The sequence below is a fragment of the Schistocerca americana genome, chromosome X (assembly GCF_021461395.2).
Source record: "Schistocerca americana isolate TAMUIC-IGC-003095 chromosome X, iqSchAmer2.1, whole genome shotgun sequence".
In the NCBI taxonomy this organism is placed as follows: Eukaryota; Metazoa; Arthropoda; class Insecta; order Orthoptera; family Acrididae; genus Schistocerca; species Schistocerca americana.
In genome coordinates this window covers 919,589,757-919,612,992 of record NC_060130.1, presented here as the reverse complement: position 1 = coordinate 919,612,992, position 23,236 = coordinate 919,589,757, and the positions used below count along the sequence as shown (strand labels likewise).

The 23,236-nt window shown below is 41.6% G+C and overlaps 1 protein-coding gene across 1 annotated transcript in view; it reads right to left on the bottom strand.

Annotated features, from left to right (window-relative positions):
- Window positions 1-23,236, bottom strand: part of LOC124556487 — a 237,195-nt gene that overhangs the window by 80,767 nt on the left and 133,192 nt on the right. The window contains exon 7 of the mRNA XM_047130442.1: window positions 3,307-3,451. Within this exon, the coding sequence (XP_046986398.1) occupies window positions 3,307-3,451 (145 nt within the window). The remainder of the gene's footprint in view (window positions 1-3,306; window positions 3,452-23,236) is intronic.

Sequence of the window (23,236 nt, the reverse complement as noted above, 5' to 3'; positions counted from 1 at the left end):
CTGTAAAGCATGTGCGGAGTTATGGTGAGGCATTGGCGTCAGATGTTGTCTTTCAGCATCCCTAGAGATGTCGGTCGATCACGATACATTTGCGACTTCAGGTAACCCCAAAGCCAATAGTAGCACGGGCTGAGGTCTGGGGACCTGGGAAGCCAAGCACGACGAAAGTGGCGGCTGAGCACACGATCATCACCAAACGACGCGTGTAAGAGATCTTTCACGCGTTTAGTAATCTGGGGTGGTTCTAATAAAACCCCATGTCAAATCCAAGCATGTGTGTCAATTTTTACCTCTCTATCTACATTATTCCGTGGTTTATTAAGTTTCCAAATTTATACTGACTTTTTGATCACCCGGTATAAAGAGCTTTCTGTTTAGTATCATTTCCAGGCTCTTCTGCAGTAAGTGAATGTAATTATCTTCAGTGCGACTAATGTACACTGTTTCTGTTATTGAAACGTGACAGCTTCTTTACTTGGCATACTTTCACTCCATTTTCTCCTATGACTGCATATTTTGAGATCGCTCTATGCGTTCGTGAAATATATTCTCAGCTCAAAAAAGGGCAATCACAACGAACTGTGGCTTCGGTTTCTAACTTCATGCTGGCTGTTGTTCCACTACCTTCGATTTTCGACTGTGGCGCCCTCATAAATATTCTGCCTCAAAGAATTTGTGGTTAATAATATGGGCTTACTAAAAAAAAAGAACTACGTTACTCGCTCAGTGAACTACCCTGAGAAATCAGTATGCACTTGGATAACATTTCCCCAAACAATGGTAGAAAAATACACCATTTTCAGCAGGGCCAATTTTCAACATGTTTCCAGCAGAACTGAATTATTTGATTCATAAATTTCAGATTTTAAAATATAATTCAAATGACTTATTTGGGTCCACTATGATATTTTTCTTATTTGCACATTTTAATCCAAATGTTTGGTTTTGGTTTTTGATTTACATTTAAAGGTTACATTTACATTTAAAGGTTTCATGAAACATGAGAAAATATCAAATATTCTTTGACGGAATGAATATTCATGGGCGGACTTCATTTTACAGTTGTGAAACATATAGATGTCTTCAGAGGAAACAGTCGATGCCTACAGTGGAAGGTAGAGGGCACGAAAGCAGACTACTAATAAAGTACACTACTGGCCATTAAAATTGCTACACCACGAAGATGACGTGCTACAGACGCGAAATTTAACCGACAGGAAGAAGATGCTGTGATATGCAAATGATTAGTTTTTCAGAGCATTCACACAAGGTTGGCGTCGGTGGCGACACCTACAATGTGCTGACATGAGGAAAATTTCCAACCGATTTCTCATACACAAACAGCAGTTGACCGGCGTTGCCTGGTGAAACGTTGTTGTGATGCCTCGTGTAAGGAGGAGAAATGCGTACCATTACGCTTCCGACTTTGATAAAGGTCGGATTGTAGCCTATCGCGATTGCGTTTATCGTAACGAGACATTGCTGCCGGCGTTGGTAGAGATCCAATGACTGTAAGCAGCATATGGAATCGGTGGGTTCAGGAGAGTAATACGGGACGCCGTGCTGGATCCCAACGGCCTCGTATCACTAGCAGTCGAGATGACAGGCATCTCATCCGCATAGCTGTAACGGATCGTGCAGCCACGTCTCGATCCCTGGGTCAACAGATGGGGACGTTTGCAAGACAACAACCATTTGCACGAGCAGTTCGACGACGTCTGCAGCAGCATGGACTATCAGCTCGGAGACCATGGCTGCGTTTACCCTTGACGCTGCATCACAGACAGGAGCGGTTGCGATGGTGTACTCAACTACGAACCTGGGTGCACGAATGGCAAAACGTCATTTTTTCGGATGAATCCGGGTTCTGTTTACAGCATCATGATGGTCGCATCCGTGTTTGTTGACATCGCGGTGAACGCACATTGGAAGCGTGTATTCGTCATCGCCATACTGGCGTATGACCCGGTGTGATGGCATGGGGTGCCATTGGTTACACGTCTCGGTCACCTCTTGTTCGCATTGACGGCACTTTGAACAGTGGACGTTACATTTCAGATGTGTTACGACCCGTGGCTCTACCCTTCATTCGATCCCTGTGAAACCCGACATTTCAGCAGGATAATGCAGGGCCGCATGTTGCAGGTCCTGTACGGGCCTTTCTGGATACAGGAAATATTCGACTGCTGCCCTGGCCAGCACATTCTCCAAATCTCTCACCAACTGAAAACGTCTGGTCAATGGTGGCCGAGCAACTGGCTCGTCACAATACGCCAGTCACTAGTCTTGATGAACTGTGGTATCGTGTTGGAGCTGCATGGACAGCTGTACCTGTACACGCCATCCAAGTTCTGTTTGACTCATTGCCCAGGCATATCAAGGCCGTTATTACGGCCAGAGGTGGTTGTTCTGGGCACTGATTTCTCAGGATGTATGCACCCAAATCGTGTGAAAATGTAATCACATGTCGGTTCTAGTGTAATATATTTGTCCAATGAATAGCCGTTTATCATCTGCATTTCTTGTTGGTGTAGCAATTTTAGTGGCCAGTAGTGCACCATGAGATGGACCTGATCAGCCATAATGGTCACATAATTCTTGGTAGTAATGCAACCTCGAAGAGTAACCATAGGGCCCACGAAATACCACTACATGGCTGCCCAAATCATCACTGAACCCCCTCCATGTTTCACTCTTGGGTCGTTAACTCGGCCAGAAGTTGTAAGCAGTATGAAACAAGACTCCATGGCAGACATTTGTATCACTGATAAGCCGTTTTGTAATATTCCAACTCGCCATGCAATTCCCTTCTTATGGAGATTTCTTCGAGTTGTTTTGGTGTTGACAGGGTTCGCAAGTGCGACGTTCAATTCTGAAGTAACTTTGGTAGCTATTGTCCTATGTAACGATCCCTTTCAATGATCATCCGTCACGATGACTCAACACATATTTTCGTTGGTGTTGCGACTTAGCAGATGCTGATTTTCCTCTTTCCCTGCATGCGTTATAAGTCTTAGATTCTGCCTCCTTGAAACACAAAATATTTCGGTTCCTTGGTCACGGAAACACCCATAGTAAGAGCACCATCAGTTTTCCCACGGTCGAATTCACTTAATGCACTCACAACTACTCAGAACAAAATTATGGCTACGACTGACATTTGCAACGTATTGAGGACATTTTACACTTGCCCTTCGCGTTCAAATACAACTTGTCTAGTATCTGTATTTATGTACAAGCATGCACTTAACGCAATATTTCCATATTTTCTCCATGTATACGCACAGTTTAGGGGAGTCAGCTCACCTGTATGTAGTTCCCAGAAGAATATACCTGTACTGAACACATCACTAGCCTTGCAGCAGCCAGCAGAATTCAACAGCTGCTCTGGAGCCAACCAGTGATATCTTTCCATGCGTTGAGCAGCTTCTGTCTCCGTGAAGTTGTACTTCTGAAAAATTTAAAGGGCATGTTTGAATGCGGCAACTCCTCGAGTTATCAAAAGGAGTTTAGTTTTATAATGTTACGCAACGCTTTTTTTTCAGCAGCGATTGACTAAACAAATCTATAATAATGAAACAGTTTTTCTATTTATGCTATGATCTATTGACACAATGGATTTCAGTTAGCGACTAATCTCCTTCACGTTTCCAGTATGAAACATTCTACCTCTGTCGGAAGTGCAGTGTCAATGAATTAACAAGAACTTTAGCTGCTGTTTTATTATTATACATCTTTATATTTCCACAACACATTATCACCACATGGTATTCGTGAACAAAGAAATTAATGGAAAAATCAATATCATAAGAAATAATCTGAAAATATACCTTGTGGAAAAAATTATGTTCCATAAGGAACGTCAGTTTGCTTCCAAGCTCTACACATACAGCTACACGTAAATTTGTAAAAATCTGTGTGTTTTAACACAGTTGCTCCTTCTGAGGCCATCAACATTCTGTCAGGAAATCAAGATTCAGTTTCATAATATGTGGATCGACATGCTGCAGTCTGCACTTCTGGACGTGGTCAATGTTGGATACTTAGTGAGGACAATACTATGACAACGACAACTCCTCGTTCGATCCTTCCCAAGTTTGACCTTTTAAAATAGTTTCTTTCTACGGCTTTGGGAATTGTTCTACATACGTGATTCGTATTCGAGAGGTCGACGGTTCAAATCCCCGTCCAAACCACCTACAATACATTTTATTGTAGGTGGTCTTGCCCCGTCCGACCATCCAGATTTGGGTTTTCCGTGATTTCCCTAAATCGCTCCAGCAAATGTCCTTTCTTCAGAAAGGGCACAGTCAATTTCCTTCCCCATCCTTTCGTAATCCGAGCTTGTGCTCCGTCTCTAATGACCACGCTGTCGACGACACTTTAAACCCCAATCTTCCTTCTTTCTTCCACGTATGGTATTAAAAAGTTCTAGGGTTTCTCCAGCACTTATATTAAGGTGCTACAGCGTCCTGCAGTGGATTTTGTCGTCTCCTGGTCGCGTGTTGTGAACCACAGAGAAGGCCAAATCCAGCTCCCACACTGAGCATGTGTGTTTTTGAGGATATCGGACGCTCCGTAGCAAGTATATTAGCGCTCTTGCGAAAATACTTATAGATGAATGTGTTTAAAACGTATGAAAATTATAAAAGTCTGAAATACTAACATCGTTGTAACAGCCCTGTGTCCCTCCCCAGCCGGCCGGGGTGGCCGAGCGGTTCTAGGCGCTACAGTCTGGAACCGAGCGACTGCAACGGTCGCAGGTTCGAATCCTGCCTCGGGCATGGATGTGTGTGATGTCCTTAGGTTAGTTAGGTTTAAGTAGTTCTAAGTTCTAGGGGGCTGATATATTTTTCCAAATGTAATTCACGTGATTTTCTGTGAAGTTTTACAGCTCAGTAAATAGAAAACTATTGTTATGTTCTCGAAACACACTTAACTTTTTTAAAAAATAATTTTACAAATCTTAAAAGCTAAATATGTATTGTGTAATACATGTGACACATTTCATAATTTTAAAAGTTATATCTCGTGATTATTTAAAACAATGTTGCTATTTTTATCCTTATATTTTTGCAATCATCAAAATATTCAGTTTTGTTTAAATTCCCCACTTACATAAAAACTGTAACTTAGTATAACAAGTAATTTGATCAATTACCGCTTCTAGAACCTATCAGAAGCTCATGATCTAAAATATAGATCTGAATCCGCGCCAAAGCGTCCATTTCATTTCCTGATGTCAGTGCAGACACATATTGAGAGGTGTTGGACAGACTGTGAATGTACAGCTCAGTTTGTCTTTGTTTTATGAGTATGAAAAATGTATGTTGAAACTCTCTTTAGCACAAAAAAGAAGATTAGCTTACATTTATACCATTATGACGTATCAAAATGCGTGATAAAATTTGTGTTGCGACGCCATGAAGAAGCGTCATCACTATGAAATTAAAAACATAGGACATCTGATCTACCTCTAGACAGACTACGACGAGCCAGAAATATGAAACTGCAACGAAGAGGCGTACAATTTTTATTAATATTGTCATTCACCCACGAACGTTTTGTCTCTTTCTGTATTTCTGTACTGAATTAGTAGTTAAAAGTGCTAGAAGAGTACATTATTATGACACCAGTATTCAACTGTGGTTTCATGTAGAAAAGGAAAGAGCACCATGATACATGTCAAAGCAAACGAGTGCTATCGCCTCGACGGCGACATAACACGGGATGTTCACCTACCACTGAATCTGACAGGGGAATCATCTGTGACGTTCTACGATGACAGCGTCACTTTATTTCAAGAAGCGAACAAGATTCCTGCCTCTGTAATATACGAACTAACCCAGAAAGAGTCCAAATGGGCCATGTTTCACTCGAGGTTGCTTGGTCAGATACAGAAACTGTGAGAGGAAAATGAAAGATTACGTCAGGTTACCCATAAATCACATTCTGGACTACTGAAAGCCCGTGATGAGCTTCTAGACCAGTAGAACTCCGAGCTGGCACCTACGTGTATTCTTTCATGCGCTGCTGTCGCAGAAGCTAAGTACAACAGATAAGGCACGGAAAACAGCAAACAAGCCGCGCAGAGTGGCCGCGCGGTTAGAGGCGCCATGTCACGGATTGCGCGGTCCCTCCCGCCGGAGGTTCGAGTCCTCCCTCGGGCATCGGTGTGTGTGCTGTTCTTAGCATAAGTTAGTTTAAGTAGTGAGTAAGTCTAGTGACCAATGACCTCAGCAGTTGTCCCTTAGGAATTCGCACACATTTGAACTCAGCAAACATAATAATCAACACATTTTTTTAGACCCACCCAGAACAAGAGGGCCAAAGATGTCAGGAAGACACTTATTGCTGCAATAAACCCGAGGAAAGCCAAGTTAGGATCAGATCGAGTCGGACACCCTTTAGCGTTGTCGTAGAGGAAACAGACAATGTTGGAGACTGCAAAAAGCTTCACCAGAAGCCTGATCAGATACACAGCATTAAATGTGCACAATCGAAGAAGAAGAGGCCTCTAATAATTGTGTACATTGTGCCCAAGCAAGTGGATGACAAAGAACTATTCCACGACATAAATGAGCTGAACCTGGCTGGGCATGTGCAACAGAAGAATTTATTTATTTTTTAAAATGAGAGACAAAATGAAATTTTCACTCTGCAGCGGAGTGTCCGCTGATATGAAACTTCATAGTAGATTAAACTTGTGTAGCGGACCGAAACTCGAACTCGGGGCCTTTGCCTTTCACCGGAAAGTGCTCTAACGACTGAGCTACCCAAGTACGACTCACAATCCGTCCTCACAGCTTTACTTCCGCCAGTACTTCATCTCCGCCCTTCCAAACTTCGCAGAAGCTCTCCAGCAAAACTTGCAGGACTAGTGCTCCTGCCGGCCGAAGTGGCCGTGCGGTTAAAGGCGCTGCAGTCTGGAACCGCAAGACCGCTACGGTCGCAGGTTCGAATCCTGCCTCGGGCATGGATGTTTGTGATGTCCTTAGGTTAGTTAGGTTTAACTAGTTCTAAGTTCTAGGGGACTAATGACCGTAGCAGTTGAGTCCCATAGTGCTCAGAGCCATTTGAACTAGTGCTCCTGGAAGAAAAGATGCTGTGGAGACATAGCCTAGCCACAACTATGCACTGACATGAAACTTCCTGGTAGAGTAAACCTGTGAGGACGGGCCGTGAGTCGTGCTTGGATAGCTCAGTCGGTACAGCACTTGCTCACGAGAGGCAAAGGTCCCGAATTCGAGTGTAGGTCAGGCATACAAGTTGAATCCACCAGGAAGTTTCATATCAGTGCACACTCCGCTGCAGAGTGAAAATTTCATTCTGGAAACATCCGCCAGGCTGTCACTATGCCATGTCTCTGTGATAGCCTTCCTTCCAGGAGCGCTAGTCCTGTAAGCTTTTGTGAAGTTTGGAAGGTACGAGATGAGGTACCGTTGGTAGTAAGGCTATGACGACGGGTCACGATTCGTGCTTGGGTAGCTAAGTTGGTGTAGCGCTTGCCTGCGAAAAGCAAAGGTCCCGCGTTCAAGTCTCGGTCCGGCACACAGGTTTAATCTACCAGGAAGTTTCAGGTCCTACTGAGATTCCAAACCGGACCCCGAGAGGTCTATGTCAATCATGTAATGAAAATCACCCCTGGTGTCCGTAAGTTTTTGCACCGATAGGAAAAAGTATGTGTCGATTTCTCTGCTCTAGGAATGAATGGTTATGTGGACGTGGCAAAATGTTACAAATGTGACCTAGGTCACACCAAGAAGGAGCGAGTGTGCTCTCATTGTGAAGCAGAGGGCAACCAGAAAAGTGCACGCACAAAAATCGACGAGAAATCTGTCTGCATCTCACGTTTCAACTCTAACAAGAAATGTGACTCACATGTGAAAGACTGTGCAACTTATGCAGTGCTGACAGAACTCGAAATAGCTGGAAATACAAACGTAGAGTGGTGAAATCCGTATCAGATCTTTGTAAATCATAGAAAAGAAAGCACGCTGCACATGAAACGGAAGCACAAGCCCCGTTGACAGTAACCATGAATCGGCATCGTGCCTATACTGCCAAGGAGAGGAAAGTCACATTTTGACGACGTTACAGCACCAATCACTGCAGAGCTTATTTCGAAGAGGCATCTTGACTTCATGAATTTCATAGCTGACATGATGCTATTGAGTTACATCTCAGTGAGTTACATCAATTCTGTGCAAGAGATACTGAACATTCAGAAAGCTTTAACACAGACGATCGACTCATAATGACCTGTCCACAAGACAAGAAGAGACTGTCTCATCACGGCAGAATCACGCCACGTGAAATTCGTCAACTTTTTTCGAGGGTAGACCATGTACTGAACACCTGCATCCACTCCTCAAGCTGTGGGGGCTGCTGAAGGAAGAAACGGTCCTGTACAGCAACGCCTGCAACGGAAGTCTCCCCAACTTTTCAGCTGTCGAACCCGATGTTGCACATACATGGAACTCCTGCCAAAGAATATGATAAAGATGATGATCATGATGACATCGATACCACATCCGCAGTAGCAGCTGACACCTGTACAGCTACGAAATCATCTGCAGATACTCTCTTATTTCCGCTTGGAGTGAAGTGTAGTGACCGTTGCAGTTCTGATGGTTATAAGAATCGCATAACAGTGAAGTGCAATGAAAATCACAATTTTCTATCTGATACAAAAATATTTCTAGCATATAGAAACCTACTAAACCGCTATTTTACTGCACGCAGGCTAACTTTATAATAATTTAGAAGTTAATGTTCAGTGAAGTCGCTTGGAGGATCCCAGTGAGCTTCAAATTGCTCTTACACGTGTCATTAGAGTTGGGCATCCTAAAGGGAAATCTATTACATATCTCCCATCCGGAATGAGTAACTTTTCAACAGAGTTTAAACATCTCACATCCCGAATGATTAATTGTCCAACAGAGTCTAAATCATAATGTGACCTCCTTCGGCAGGTGTTTGCGAGAAGAAATGAACCATTCGACATCGAACAATTATACACGGATTCTGCTAAAGCATGTGGACCCCTATACTTTCATCCAACTCCCCCCTCTCCGAAGTGCTTTGTTCACACTCGATACACATAAAAGAATAAAAATGCTATACATTAATACACTGAAGAGCCAGAGAAACTGGTACAGTCGTGCTCAAAAGTATCCGAACGACCCGAATTGCATTTCGCCTGATTTGCATGCAACTCACATAACACAGCCGTCTAGCAGGTCCTCCAATCGCTCCTCGGTACAGTCGTTTGACTATTGAAAATGGTTCCAACAAGTCACCACTAGAAAACACTGTTCTGTATCGCAATAACATAAGATGTAAAGTAATACCACGATACTACAAATGTCAGGGAACACCTTCTCACAGACAGGACTGTCCTTAGGGCTTGTAAGCTCACATTTATTACAATAAATGACATACCTGAAATGTTACCGCTCTCATTACTGCGTCAGATAGGTAATGCACGTAGTAAGTTGGTCGTATTCATGATTTTCTCTTCAAAGTAACATACCGTACTTATTATTTAACACAAAATGACATTAAAAATTTAAGTTATTTACGAGCAGCTAGTTGAGAATATGTATCAACTTCAAATGACATGACGAACCGTCTCGTTCTGCATATGGATTCAAACCCAGGTCATGCAGACTAAGTAAAGATTTCGTGACTGACGGAAACTAACAGTCATTCCTGACTAGGCATACAGAGAGTGATATACCTCGATTTTAGACAGTATCAATTAGCAAATATCAACTTTAAATTACGTAGCGTAAACATTTTTAATGGACGGGAATTCCTACACAGCATCTATTGTCCCCGTTAACGAACTACGACAGATGTTAAATATTGCTTCTTCACCAGTAAATTACTTGAAATGCCGTGAGGTCAAGCTTTGTGTTGGACAGGGATTCTAACCCAGAACCTAATCGGATTGATGTCGAAGCACAATCAACTGTGACATATCGGATTTTCTCGGTAGTAGCTAGCTGTAACTGAAATGACGAGAAGAAACATTAATTTTTTTTCCTCCCCAGGACTGTAACCAGGCACCTATCGCTGTTGCCGGCCGAAGTGGCCGTGCGGTTAAAGGCGCTGCAGTCTGGAACCGCAAGACCGCTACGGTCGCAGGTTCGAATCCTGCCTCGGGCATGGATGTTTGTGATGTCCTTAGGTTAGTTAGGTTTAACTAGTTCTAAGTTCTAGGGGACTAATGACCTCAGCAGTTGAGTCCCATAGTGCTCAGAGCCATTTGAACCATTTGAACCTATCGCTGTTACATTCTAGAGAAAACGAACGTTAAATATGGGTTTGTTACACCAGCAGCGACATGTGAGCATGTTTGAACTAGTAATAATATGACGAAGATTTCAGTGCTGACTGGGAATCGAGCCCAACACACATCGTTGTTAACTGCACACCAAGAGACGTCTGCTACCGAACTTCTCTCCACCAGCAGCCTTGAATAACATCCTTGAGCTTACAGTGATCTCTCAAATAGTTCTGTCTCTCACTAGGAGGCAAAACCGTCAGATATCATTAATGTTGACAACGGATGAATATACATTAAAAATAAAAATTATTATCCACCAGCAGATAGATGTTCTCATGCTATAGCTTGATAATACATAATGAAAACTTTAGTTCCTGGCCAGGATTCGAACTCATTCACGCGCAGTATGTGGATACGTTCAGGAATCTGCAGTTTTGAACAAACAACGAATTGTAGACTAGCTGTATTGTCACGAAGGGATCAAATTCCGCGTTATGGGCGGGATGAGCTTCATTCCCAGTTCAGAACCAATTTTATCGACCTACAGAAGCTCAAATAAAAAATGCAATAAGTGTCCTGTGACCACACATTGCGTTTGTTTCGTCACTAGAAATAAAGAACTAGTATAAGAAAGGTTACTGGTGATAGAGTTTCTACATGTCGCCACTCCTGACTTTATTGTGGTTCAACCTAACGTCTACTTAGCAGAGAAGGAATATCATGTTTAATGTGAATTTCAGACCACAATGGCATTATACTTTCTTCACTTGGGGTAGGCAGAAGAGAATAGAATCTGTCTCTCCCTATCAAAAATCATCGGCAGAAGTTGGAATCGAACCCACACCATAAGTATATAAAACTTTAATCAATCCAACAGACCACCGTATCATGTTCTCTGTGATTCATTTTTCTACCGTAACGCCGTTGCACCACACTGGATGAGATTTCTGACACACAGGTTCCCTGTAGTGGTTTGCAGCATGTTCAGTACATTCATTTACTTGGTTGACCAAATCACCCTGAACTAGCTGCCTCGGCTACCCTGTGCATACAATCGACTCTATTTTGTAATCACCGAAATACAATCACGTAACTGCCACCTACACAGAACTGCCAACAGTGTAGGGTGCAGAAATTGAAATAGGAAGTGTTCCTTTTTACTAGAGCTACTCTATTGTGCTATCTGTTTCTTGAAAACGTTGTGCAGTGCAAAAGAAAAGCTGTAACTGTCTGTCTCTCAGAAGCCTAGATCTGGCCATATGCATTATCTCACAGCACTGTGAAATGTGGTAGCTCTGGTGGAATCGTTGTCGACTTCTGTGCTTTTCAGGTTTAATAGACGGCCAGGCAACAAGTGCATCTCAAAACATTTGTATTATGTATGGGGAGAGCGCATCGTGGCAATATACGTCACTAAAGTATTTTCTACATTAGCTGTCGTGTGACAGTGGCATTTTATTCTTCCTCAAAGCTTGTTTGACAGCTTTTACTCAGAACGAGTTTTTGTACATGCATGTAATCAATGAACTGCATGTGCATTGTCAGACTGTTATAAATAACACAAGAGAATTCGCATATATGGTTGATGATTAATTTCTCTCTCATGTTTACTATTGCTTTAACAACACTACAAGAAACCTTACTAAAATTGTGCATTGTATTATAAGAAATGAAATAAAAGTACCCACGAGAACCTTATGACGAAAGTCTGTTTTAATAAAACTGAGTATCTGTACACAAGCGTGCCTCCATTGGCACGAATTACTAAAATACTACTCACTTCGATTAGTTTTGGTCAGTGTTTAATCGGTATGCTGTGTCATACTGAAGAGGTATGCAAATGTGGCATTTCATAAATAAAGTTATGTATTCCTAGAAATCTAAAATTTGCTTGTCAGCAGCGGAAAGAGGCGTTACCTGTTGTGCAGAATTGTAAGTTTTCCACAACTGCGCTTGAGCCGGAAGTATTTTCTTGCGATTTCCTTACCGATGTTTGATCTGACTGCTTGTAGCTCTTTCACAGAAGGGGTAAAAACGTTACTGTCAACGAGACTGGAACTGCGAACCAATAGAGACGCTTTTTCATAGCTCAGCGCATTACCACAGATATAGCGAAGAACTATGTGCCTTTGTGTCTTCTTACGAGGCCAGTAGTGGCTAGTACTCGTAAACCTCTATTTAAAGGACGAGATTAGTTGCGATTTCCACGTGCAACGACTTTCCTGGGCTGAAAACCATAAATTTACAATCTTCTGTCACACCTCAATCGATAATAACTCAGATTATTCAATGGGAATGACAGGAAAAGTCAAGTGAACTTTGAGGCTTAATTCCGTGCACACCAGGAAGTAACTCGTTGATCACAGAGTTGCCAAACATACCTTGCCTTGTTGCCAAATCTCAGTTACAGTACCAGCACGGAGAAGACGAACCGATGTGATCCTACAGCGGGCTGGGAAGTGACCATAGCTGGCGTCTCAAAGACGCGGCTGCTACAGCCTGGAATACGTAATGCATCTGATTCGCGTTTCTGTAACTAGGTTTAGGGACTGGAGCGCAGTTACTAATAATACTCAGAACTGACCGCAAACTAAGCGTTATAAATCAGTATCTCTCATAGTTGTTTCTATATTTCTTTCGTAAATGTACTCAAAACAAAGAAACTCATTCATGGACGTTTTCGTGCCTCACCGATAGTCGAGAACACAAACAAATAAAAATAAAAAAAGAGTGTGTGTGGGTGTGTGTGTGAGAGAGAGAGAGAGAGAAGAGAGTGGGGGAGAGAGATAGATAAAAATAAAAAAGAATGAGAGAGAGAGAGTAAAAAATTTTTGTAAAGAAATTGAATTATGGTATGTAAAGAAATCTTTCATTAAAATGACACATTTCACATCATTACGAAATGTCGAATTCATTATCTGTGGAACAAGTATTAGTCCAATCTAATCTAATCATATTGCTGACTAGCCATGACGAGTCATGAATAACCGAAATTTTCGCCAATATCAGTAACCAAAACTAAACTTGAAAATAAAAGATGACAGTTTTTGTAATAAACCAGGACTCCTATCAATACGCTTTCGTCCCTGTTAACTAATCACGAAATATGTCTGATATACCTCCATTCAGAAGTAACAAAGTGTGCATGCATTTAAAGATGAAGTGCATGATGTGAAGTTCTGTGATGGAGATACGAACCCACCACGTAATCGGATTGTTAATTAAGTAAAACCAAATGTTGCGTATCGGTTTTTCTTACCAGCTGCTAGGTGTTTGAATTTAAAATATGGATACAAATTTTTGTGTCTGAGCAACAATCGAACCGCACACCTACCGTCCTTTATCATCCACAAATATAGCTTTAGTATCAATTGCTTACTCACCAACAGTAAGATGTGTGCGTGTTTGACCAGAAATAACGACACCTATTTCAATTGTTGGCAACACGTGAACAGACATTAACAATGCACGTCAATTTTCACAAGCAGGCCGGTGTGCATGTGATAGGGCTTGAAATGAAATTATGAATATTTTCGTACTGGATCAGAATTCGGACCCACGTACTTACCTTTCTAGGAGACCTAGAGAAGACTGCAGTCTTGGGAAAAGGAACGAAATGATTGAAATATACTGTTCCGAGAAATTCAGATCCTCGAAAGAGGAGATACGAATTCGAATCACAGTCCACACCAAATTTTTCAGAATCTCTAGTTCAATCAAGTACAAGTAAAATAAGAGCCCTGTTCCTTTAAATGGCTATCGATTCCTCAAATGAAATAAAATTTTCTAATGTAAGTAAGTTCACTGGTGACAGTATTTCTGTTTACCATGACTTTCCCAACGTAAACCGGCTCTGCCCAGTTGTTAATTGAAATGGCTCTGAGCACTATGGGACTCAACTTCTTAGGTCATCAGTCCCCTAGAACGTAGAACTACTTAAACCTAACTAACCTAAGGACATCACAAATATCCATGCCCAAGGCAGGATTCGAACCTGTGACCGTAGCGGTTGCGCGGTTCCAGACTGTAGCGCTTAGAACCGCTCGGCCACCACGGCCGGCCCAGTTGGTAATGAAGGAACGTGATGTTTAATGCGGATTCTGGATTATAACGTCTTTCTCTTGAGTTTACCAGAGGTAAAGAAAATTTGTTTGTGCCCCTTAAAAGTAAATGCCTGAACCCACGCATTGCATCTGTGATAGTTCGTTCCACCAGACCATTGTGGCCACATTTCCCAGCACAAGGAGTATGCTGTAACGGATGATGTGCTTAGCTTACAAACTTAGTCACGGTGGAAAAAATGCGAGTCTATTAAATGGTTAAGTAGAAGCAAGCTTCTGACGCGGAGATTATGTTATTCTCATGTCAGCAGGATGTAAAGACTCTTCTTGTCATCATAGCCTCGATGTGAAGCTATTTTGAAATTTTCACTAATTCAGCAAGTTTCTTAGTTCGAGTAAACCCACTGTGAAGTGTGAAGTTACCGGATAATTCGATTATTACCGTCATTATTACTATCATTTTCTTCATACCGCTGTTGGAACACATGTGTTTGAAGATCATTTAATGCCTTTTGGTTATTATAGAAGTAGTTGCCCAAGAACAGGTTCTTTCCCTGTCTACGGAATCCTTTTCATGTTGATATCAAACATCAGCAATTACTCGTAGATTACATTAAAACTAAAGTAATTTATGATGACGTTACTTGATAACAAAAACGCGCTGCCTTTCTTCATTTACTTGCGCCTAGAAATGGCTGTCGAATAGTGCCAAACCAAAAGCCAAGGGTTCTTACTGCCTTCCGATATGCGTCGCTGTCAGTTCTTCCATATGATTTGGTCGACGTGACCTGTTTCAAGTTGTGTATGACAGAGAATGTTTTATAAAGTCAATTGTTTTCCTTTGCAATAAACAGAAAGATTTTCATTCTAAGCTATCAAAGTTCAAAATTTTCGCAATATTAGTTCAAATTTAATGTTGGCTTCTGTCTTGTAGGAGAGTATTTCACAGTTGCAAAACCCGCATCTGACTCATTGACCTTACACTTAGTCGCGGGCCATAGATTCTAGCTCAGTGTGACACCAGTTTCAGTAACCTAATGTAGCGTAGACTGTTTGCCAGTGCTCTTTCTCACCGCAAAATACGCAATTCACTCATTTTTCTCCATACGTAAACTGTAACAATAATTTCTGTGTGTATGCAATGCATAAGGATTGTAGAATTTAGTGGTGCTCTCTCTTCCACTTCTGTATGCAATATGCATGACCTAAACGGGCCATTTATCATTACAGACATGTTTTAAGACGGAAGACTAAAGCAAACTGTGGCGTTTCGTGTATTCGAGTTATTGCATACATTGCTGTATGTCACTTAAAACGCTCGTTGTGTGGAGCGGGGGGAAACAGTCTCCACAAACTTCCGATTTGTAAATAAGTATCACAAGGAGAGGATTTGACATGTGCGCTACCGATTTTGATCAAATATTGCATGGACGTTGTAGCTTTCTGCTAGACACTCCCTAGCTTTGAAAAAATCGAGGCCAAAGCTGAACACGGACAATCATATTTTCAATGCTGTACTCCGAAAGAGCGTCTCCAATTAAAACATTTTATTAGTACATAGGTTCCAGCAGTTACATGGTGGTAAAGAGCAAGACTACTTATACAAAGGTCTCGGGTTCGATCCCTGGTTATTCCCACGTTTTTTTTGTGCCATTTTACCCTTATTTCCCCCCCGGGCAGTGTTTGTTGATGTGAAAAATGCCGAATTGCACTGTGGTCCGAATGCTACGTTAAACTTTAGGTTCCCCTTTTAACTGGCTAGGTACGTCAACTCAAAGGTTGGAGGAAAGCAACGGCATACCACCTCCAACAAGACTGCCTATTAAAGCACTCTGGTGTTCAAACTGATCTTCCAACTGATGACTGCTTTACTTTACTATGGGTTCCAAAATTATCTTCAGGTTATTAACATGTTTGTGCTTTCATGCTGTAGCTTTGATACCAGTAAACGTAAGTAACCTTGCGATGACTGTCACCATTCGAGTTGTCAAGGTGGTAGACGACGATGCTGTCGACCCCAGTTACAATCTTTGTCATGGTTATGTTCCAGTCTAATATCTCTATGTGCCTTTTCTGTGTATTTCAAGATACACTATTATACACTTGGTACGCATCCAATTTGATATCTGATAGAGCTGTATTTAGCAACATAAATTTCCGAGCAACATATCGGACAACGCGTCAGTGCAGCGAGATTTCGTTTGTGTGTTGCGCATGGTGCAAGAAATATTTGTGTTTTGCTTGCTTCTGTGATAAGTTTCACCCCACTGAATGCGAGCAAGCTCACGAATAGCCTGTCAATAACTGGAATTCCACAATAACACACTTAAAAAATGGTTCAAATGGCTCTGAGCACTATGGGACTTAACATCTATGGTCATCAGTCCCCTAGAACTTAGAACTACTTAAACCTAACTAACTAACCTAAGGACGGCACACAACACCCAGTCATCACGAGGCAGAGAAAATCCCTGACCCCGCCGGGAATCGAACCCAGGAACACGGGCGCGGGAAGCGAGAACGCTACCGCACGACCACGAGCTGCGGACTAACACACTTAAAAGGTGTATTTTTTGCATTATGCATCCCGATGAAAATAACTGTAAATAGATTATATGCCTACTTGATTATTACTCGCACTACTAAATGCTTTCCTCAAAAAATAAAAATAAAAAGGAAAAGACAGACAGAGAGAGAAAACAGAAATGTATTTCAAATATCAGCTCGGTGATGTAAAGCAAGGATAGTTGATAGGTAATATCTCGTTGTACTAGCAATTTGTATGGCTACAGGGTTCTTTCTTTTCTCTCTGCAAATAACCAGAACAGAATTCAGTAACGAAGTGGTAAGAACACCTATGCAGTGCGCCAATTAAACACTCAGCCTTTCTTGGTTATTCTGTTAATCGTTAAAATTGTCTGTAATGCAGTAAACATCCTTGATTACTGATTTGTTCTTACTGGCTCTGAGCACTATGGGACTTAACATCTGTGGTCATCAGTCCCCTAGAACTTAGAACTACTTAAACCTAACTAACCTAAGGACATCACACACATCCATGCCCGAGGCAGGATTCGAACCCGCGACCGTAGCAGTCGCGCGGTTCCAGACTGAGCGCCTAGAGCCGCTAGACCACCGCGGCCGGCAATTTGTTATTACTACCATTGTTATTGTTATTCGTCACCTCACAGAAGCTTTCCTATCACTCATTGCTGCGGATGTACGTAACGAATGGATCAGGATGAATGGAATGTGGGATGTTTCGTCACGGAGAATATACACATTTACCTCGGCGTCTTGTGTTCAGGGTAATATGAAAATATCAGTAAGAGAAGAAGACAACGGAATGCTGGTGATGCAGGCAATAATACCCAACCATTTCTTAACACCATGACGACAGACAAACTGGTGTCTCAGAGTATTTTGATTATAATTCGTTAGCCTTCTTACGACCTCGTTCTACTACCTCGTGGGAGCAGGCATAATATTTAGATTTTCGAACACTGAGCAATAACAGACAAAGATAGTAGATGGAAGGATACAAAGAAACAATCAGACTCATGGGTTTGGATCCAGTTCATCATTAGAAGATAAAACAAGAGGGAAACATTACGAAAGCAATGAATACGCTGGTTAATATACATTATTTGTATAGATCTGAAGATGAAAAAGCGCAGATCTGCACAGTGCCCGCATCTGCACTTTAGTTTCTGTCTTAATGGGCATAATTTTTAGTTTCTTCTCTTCTGATTTTTCGAATGAATTGATTATTACATGGCACAGAATAATTAGTTATATGTGTTTCTTATAGCTTCCATTTGCACCAACATTTTTCTACATTCACGTGCAATTCATGAAATTCTACTTGTATGATCACAATACTGCACATAGATGGAATCGATTTCGAGGTTCAAAGTGTTTGTTATCTTATTTTCCGTGACAGGTCTGCAAAGTTGATTTCCAAAGACTTTTTACTGTGCTGAAATAATCTTTTGTCACAAAGTAACAAGGTAAGTGTTTTACTCGTATATATTTTGTGGATCGTGATGGAAGATTATACACCTGAATCTTTGACACAACTGGTAGGAGAAAACGCTACATATTAACCAAACCCTGCGCCTCCTCTGCGTATCCTCCTACGACACGAGCACGGGATTCTCCTCGCATACTGCTACAGAGCTGTTCCTAGCACAGCCGAGAATTGGCAACACTGTCACAAACATTTGACAACAATGTGACAGTGCAATCACTTCCGCGTATGGTACTGAATTGACTCGCTAAATTCACTTGATATTCCCTTTCCATTCAAATGACTCATGCTATACAATCCTCATGTAAACTAAGACACTGAGAAAGAAAATTCAAATTTTGGCTAAAGAAATACTATTCTGCACGTAAGTGACAACTTTTATTATCTTTCACGATGCGTTATGAGGCTGAGCGACCAATAATATGATGAGAGTGGAATGCTGGCAGCAGTGTGTCCGTAGCCCTGTGGTACTGCCTCTGTCTCGTGTCGCAATGGCTCCATGAGCCGTCAGTTCTAACCGTGGTAGGGACCAGCGTGTGCGAGCTTTTTTCTGATTTATTTTACGGAGCTGCGAATCTCCAGAAAAAATACTGTGGCGAAATCGGAAGAAAACCTTTACACGTCAAGTCCTCTTGGTAGCTCGACTCAGTAAGTTGTGTTAATGTCATAGATCCCGGCTTTCTGACTGCCAGGCTGCTTCACAATACAAGCGTCTCTGAAGATATTCGAATAGACCGTCAATGATACGAATTTCAATATTGTTCTTCACTTAACACTCACATATCAGGGTGATAAGTATGAAGGATATGAACCTCTTGATTACTATAGGGTCTCTATGCTAAATTTCCACATTAGCAATTATGAAGTCTCTGCAGACATTTGCTAACAGTGGCTCTAGCAACTTACTTTTTCTCTAGGTAGCTTCAAATATGGGCAATTTTGTCGCCTTAAATCCAATTAAATATTTTAAATATCACTTGTGAACAGCATTCACTTCTCCATTAATTAGCCGGCCGTAGTGGCCGAGCGGTTCTAGGCGCTACAGTCTGGAACCGCGCGACCGCTACGGTCGCAGGTTCGAATCCTGCCTCGGGCATGAATGTGTGTGATGTCCTTAGGTTAGTTAGGTTTAAGTAGTGCTAAGTTCTAGGGGACTGATAACCTCAGAAGTTAAGTCCCATATGCTCAGAGCCATCTCCATTAATTAAAGCATGGACCTGAAAACAAGCAGTTTGCTTGAGTAGCTATAGAGCAGGTCCTGAAATGCAATGACACAATGTTTCGCATCCATTTTCCATAGGGAATCTAAGAAAGAAACCAAGCATATTACATTGCATTTACTCTGTGCCTTGACTAACACAAATGAATCCATGACAAAAATAAATTATTTGAAGAATCTCCTGTGAAAGGAAAAAGAACAGGATGTGATGCTTTAATTATAGTGCACTGGATCAGAAACAATGAAATCAATTCTGTGCCACATTGATGTATTGCATACTAGTGTAATAAAATACTCACCAAATAAAAACGGTTTTCTGCCTCCGTCGCTATCGAGTGAGAAACACAAATCGTAGACAAATTTTATGGGTCACCACTCAACAAGATTAAAGCATTTTACACCGTCGAGAGTGAGGAGTGGAGCAGACGTTGTCGGTAGAAGGAGAGGCAGCGCAGTGTCTTAACACCTGCCGGTAGGCAGCGAACGGGTCCCAGAGAACTCAGACGCATGCGGTGCTCCGAGGCATATGGTCGTCCAAGAAATCTCTCGCTAAAATATTGTTGAACCAAACTGTTATTACAAATTTGACAGAAAGCTAAATATATTAGAGATTCGCTTGAACTACACTCATAGCTTCATCACCGAGAGGAAAGGGGCGATAAAAATTTTGTCAACGTGTGCTTTCGGTTGCCAGACGTCGTACTAGCTAGTTTAGAGTTTTACCTCAACACTACAGTCGCAGTCAAGAGTGATGTACTCAGAATTCAGTCAAGACTGCGTCCGGGAAGTGCCGCAGTCTACAATGTTGCCAGATCGAACATATTGCTGGACATAGAATTCTGAGCAGAGCACGACTGTATTGTTCACTATACGTGAAGGACTCGGCGGTCAATTTTTTTGTCTAAGGCTGTAACTACAACACATATTGCACGCTGAAGACCCAGGAGAATTAAAAAAAAAACAAAATTAGTTTATGTGAGCAACGTTAACTATTGCGTTCGAAGTATTCATAGTATTGTATACGTGTGTGTAAACGCCTTTCAATGCCCACTCGAGGAAGACAAGGATACACAGTCTAGCTTCAATATTATAGATACACCTCAGTTTCTGGATGAATGCAGGTTGATAATCATTTTGAATATTTAGCAATTCTGCACCCATCGGTGTTAAACTCGATTTCAACCAATGATTTCCACAGCTACAGGAGCACTACTTGTGATATCTTCTAGACAAAATACTTATGCAGTGGTATGAGATGAAAAGATCAACAGACACACACTGTGGGAAGTTTGTTTTACAACCTTCATACCAGGATAAAGGGTTTCTCCTATTTGAGATATCTGTGAATGTTGCTGCATAAGACGATTTAAGAAGAAACTAAATTCATTCAGCTATGACAATGTTTAAAGAAAACGTCTTAACGGTACTAAATCGTGGTTTGTGAATCATTTACCTGCCGTACTCTGCCGCATTTCGCAGAAGGAAAAGGGGGACGAAATATCTCCCACTGGAACGTCATGTTTTATTTAAACGATTACAAAATCAGGTAAAACGAACAGTGAGGTTGTCAGTATAAGCACTTTACTGCTGTCAGTATGATGTTGCACTGCCCAGGGCCTGTAATGATAAAGGGCCCATTTAGGTCATTCATATTGCATACAGAAGTTGAAGAGAGAGCACCACTAAATTCTATAATCCGTATGCACTGCACACAAACAGAAATTACTGTTACAGTGCACTTATGGAGCCCAATGAGTGAATTGCGTGTATTTCAGTGAGAAAGATCACTGGCAAACAGTCTTCACTACATTAGGTTACTCAAACTGTCACTCCGAGCAAGATTCTATGGTCTGCTACTAAGTGTACGGTCAATGAGTCAGATGCGGGTTTTGCAACTGTGAAATACTTCCTAGATTATAGAAGCGAATATTAATTTTGAGTTGCGCGGGATTAGCCGAGCGGTCTCAGGCGCTGCAGTCATAGACTGTGCGGCTGGTCCCGGCGGAAGTTCGAGACCTCCCTCGGGCATGGGTGTGTGTGTTTGTCCTTAGGATAATTTAGGTTAAGTAGTGTGTAAGCTTAGGGACTGACGACCTTAGCAGTTAAATCCCATTAGATTTCACACACATTTGAACATTAAATTTGAACTAACATTCTGAAAATTTTGAACTTTGATAGCTTAGAATGAAAATTCAAAAATGGTTCAAATGGTTCTGGGCACTATGCGACTTAACTTCTGAGGTCATCAGTCGTCTAGAACTTAGAACTAATTAAACCTAACTAACCTAAGGACATCACACACATCCATGCCCGGGGCAGGATTCGAACCTGCGACCGTAGTGGTCGCTCGGCTCCAGACTCCAGCGCCCAGAACCGCACGGCCACTCCGGCCGGCTAGAATGAAAATCTTTCTGTTTATTGCAAAGGAAAACAGTTGATTTTATAAAACATTCTCTGTCATACACATCTTGAAACAGGTCACCTCGACCAAATCATATGGAAGAACTGACAGCGACGCATATCGGAAGGCAGTAAGATCCCTTGGCTTTTGGTTTGGCACTATTCGACAGCCATTTCTAGGCACAAGTAAATGAAGAAAGGCAGCGCCTTTTTGTTATCAAGTAACGTCTCCAGCAGTTACTTAATTTTAATGCAATCTAAAAGTAATTGCTGATGTTTGATATTAACATGAAAAGGATCCCTTAGACAGGGAAAGAAACTGTTCTTGGGCAACTACTTCTATAATAACCAAAACGCATTAAACGATCTCCAAGCACATATATTCCAGCAGTGGTATGAAGAAGATGATAGTAATAATGACGGTAATAATCGAATTATCCGGTAACTTTACACTTCTCGAACTAAGAAATTTGCTGAATTAGTGAAAATTTCAAAATGGCTTCACATCGTGGCTATGATGCCCAGAAAAGGCTTTACATCCTGCTGACATGAGAATAACATAATCTCCTCGTAAGAAGCTTGCTTCCACTTAATCATTTAATAGACTCGCATTTTTTCCACCGTGTTAAGTTTGTAAGCTAAGCACATCATCCGTTACAGCATACTCCCAGCTCTGGGAAATGTGGCCACAATGGTCTGGTGGAACGAACTATCACAGATGCAATGCATGGGTTCACGCATTTACTTTTAAGGGGCACAAACAAATTTACTTTACCTCTGGTAAACTCAAGAGATAGACGTTATAATCCAGAATCCGCATTAAACATCACGTTCCTTCATTACCAACTGGGCAGAGCTGGTTTACGTTGGAAAATGACATAGGCGAAAGTCATGGTAAACAGAAATATTGTCACCAGTGAACTTACTTACATTAGAATATTTTATTTTATTTGATGAATCGATAGCCATTTAAAGGAACAGGGCTCTTATTTTACTTGTACTTGATTGAACTAGAGATTCTGAAAAAATTGGTGTGGACTGTGATTCGAATTCGTATCTCCTCTAACGAGGATCTGAGTCTCTCGGAACAGTGTATTTCAATCATTTCGTTCCTTTCCCAAGACTGCAGTCTTCTCTAGGTCTCCTAGAAAGGTAGGTATGTGGGTACAAATCCTGATTCTGTACAAAAATATTCATAATTTCATTTCAAGCCCTATCACGTGCACACCGGC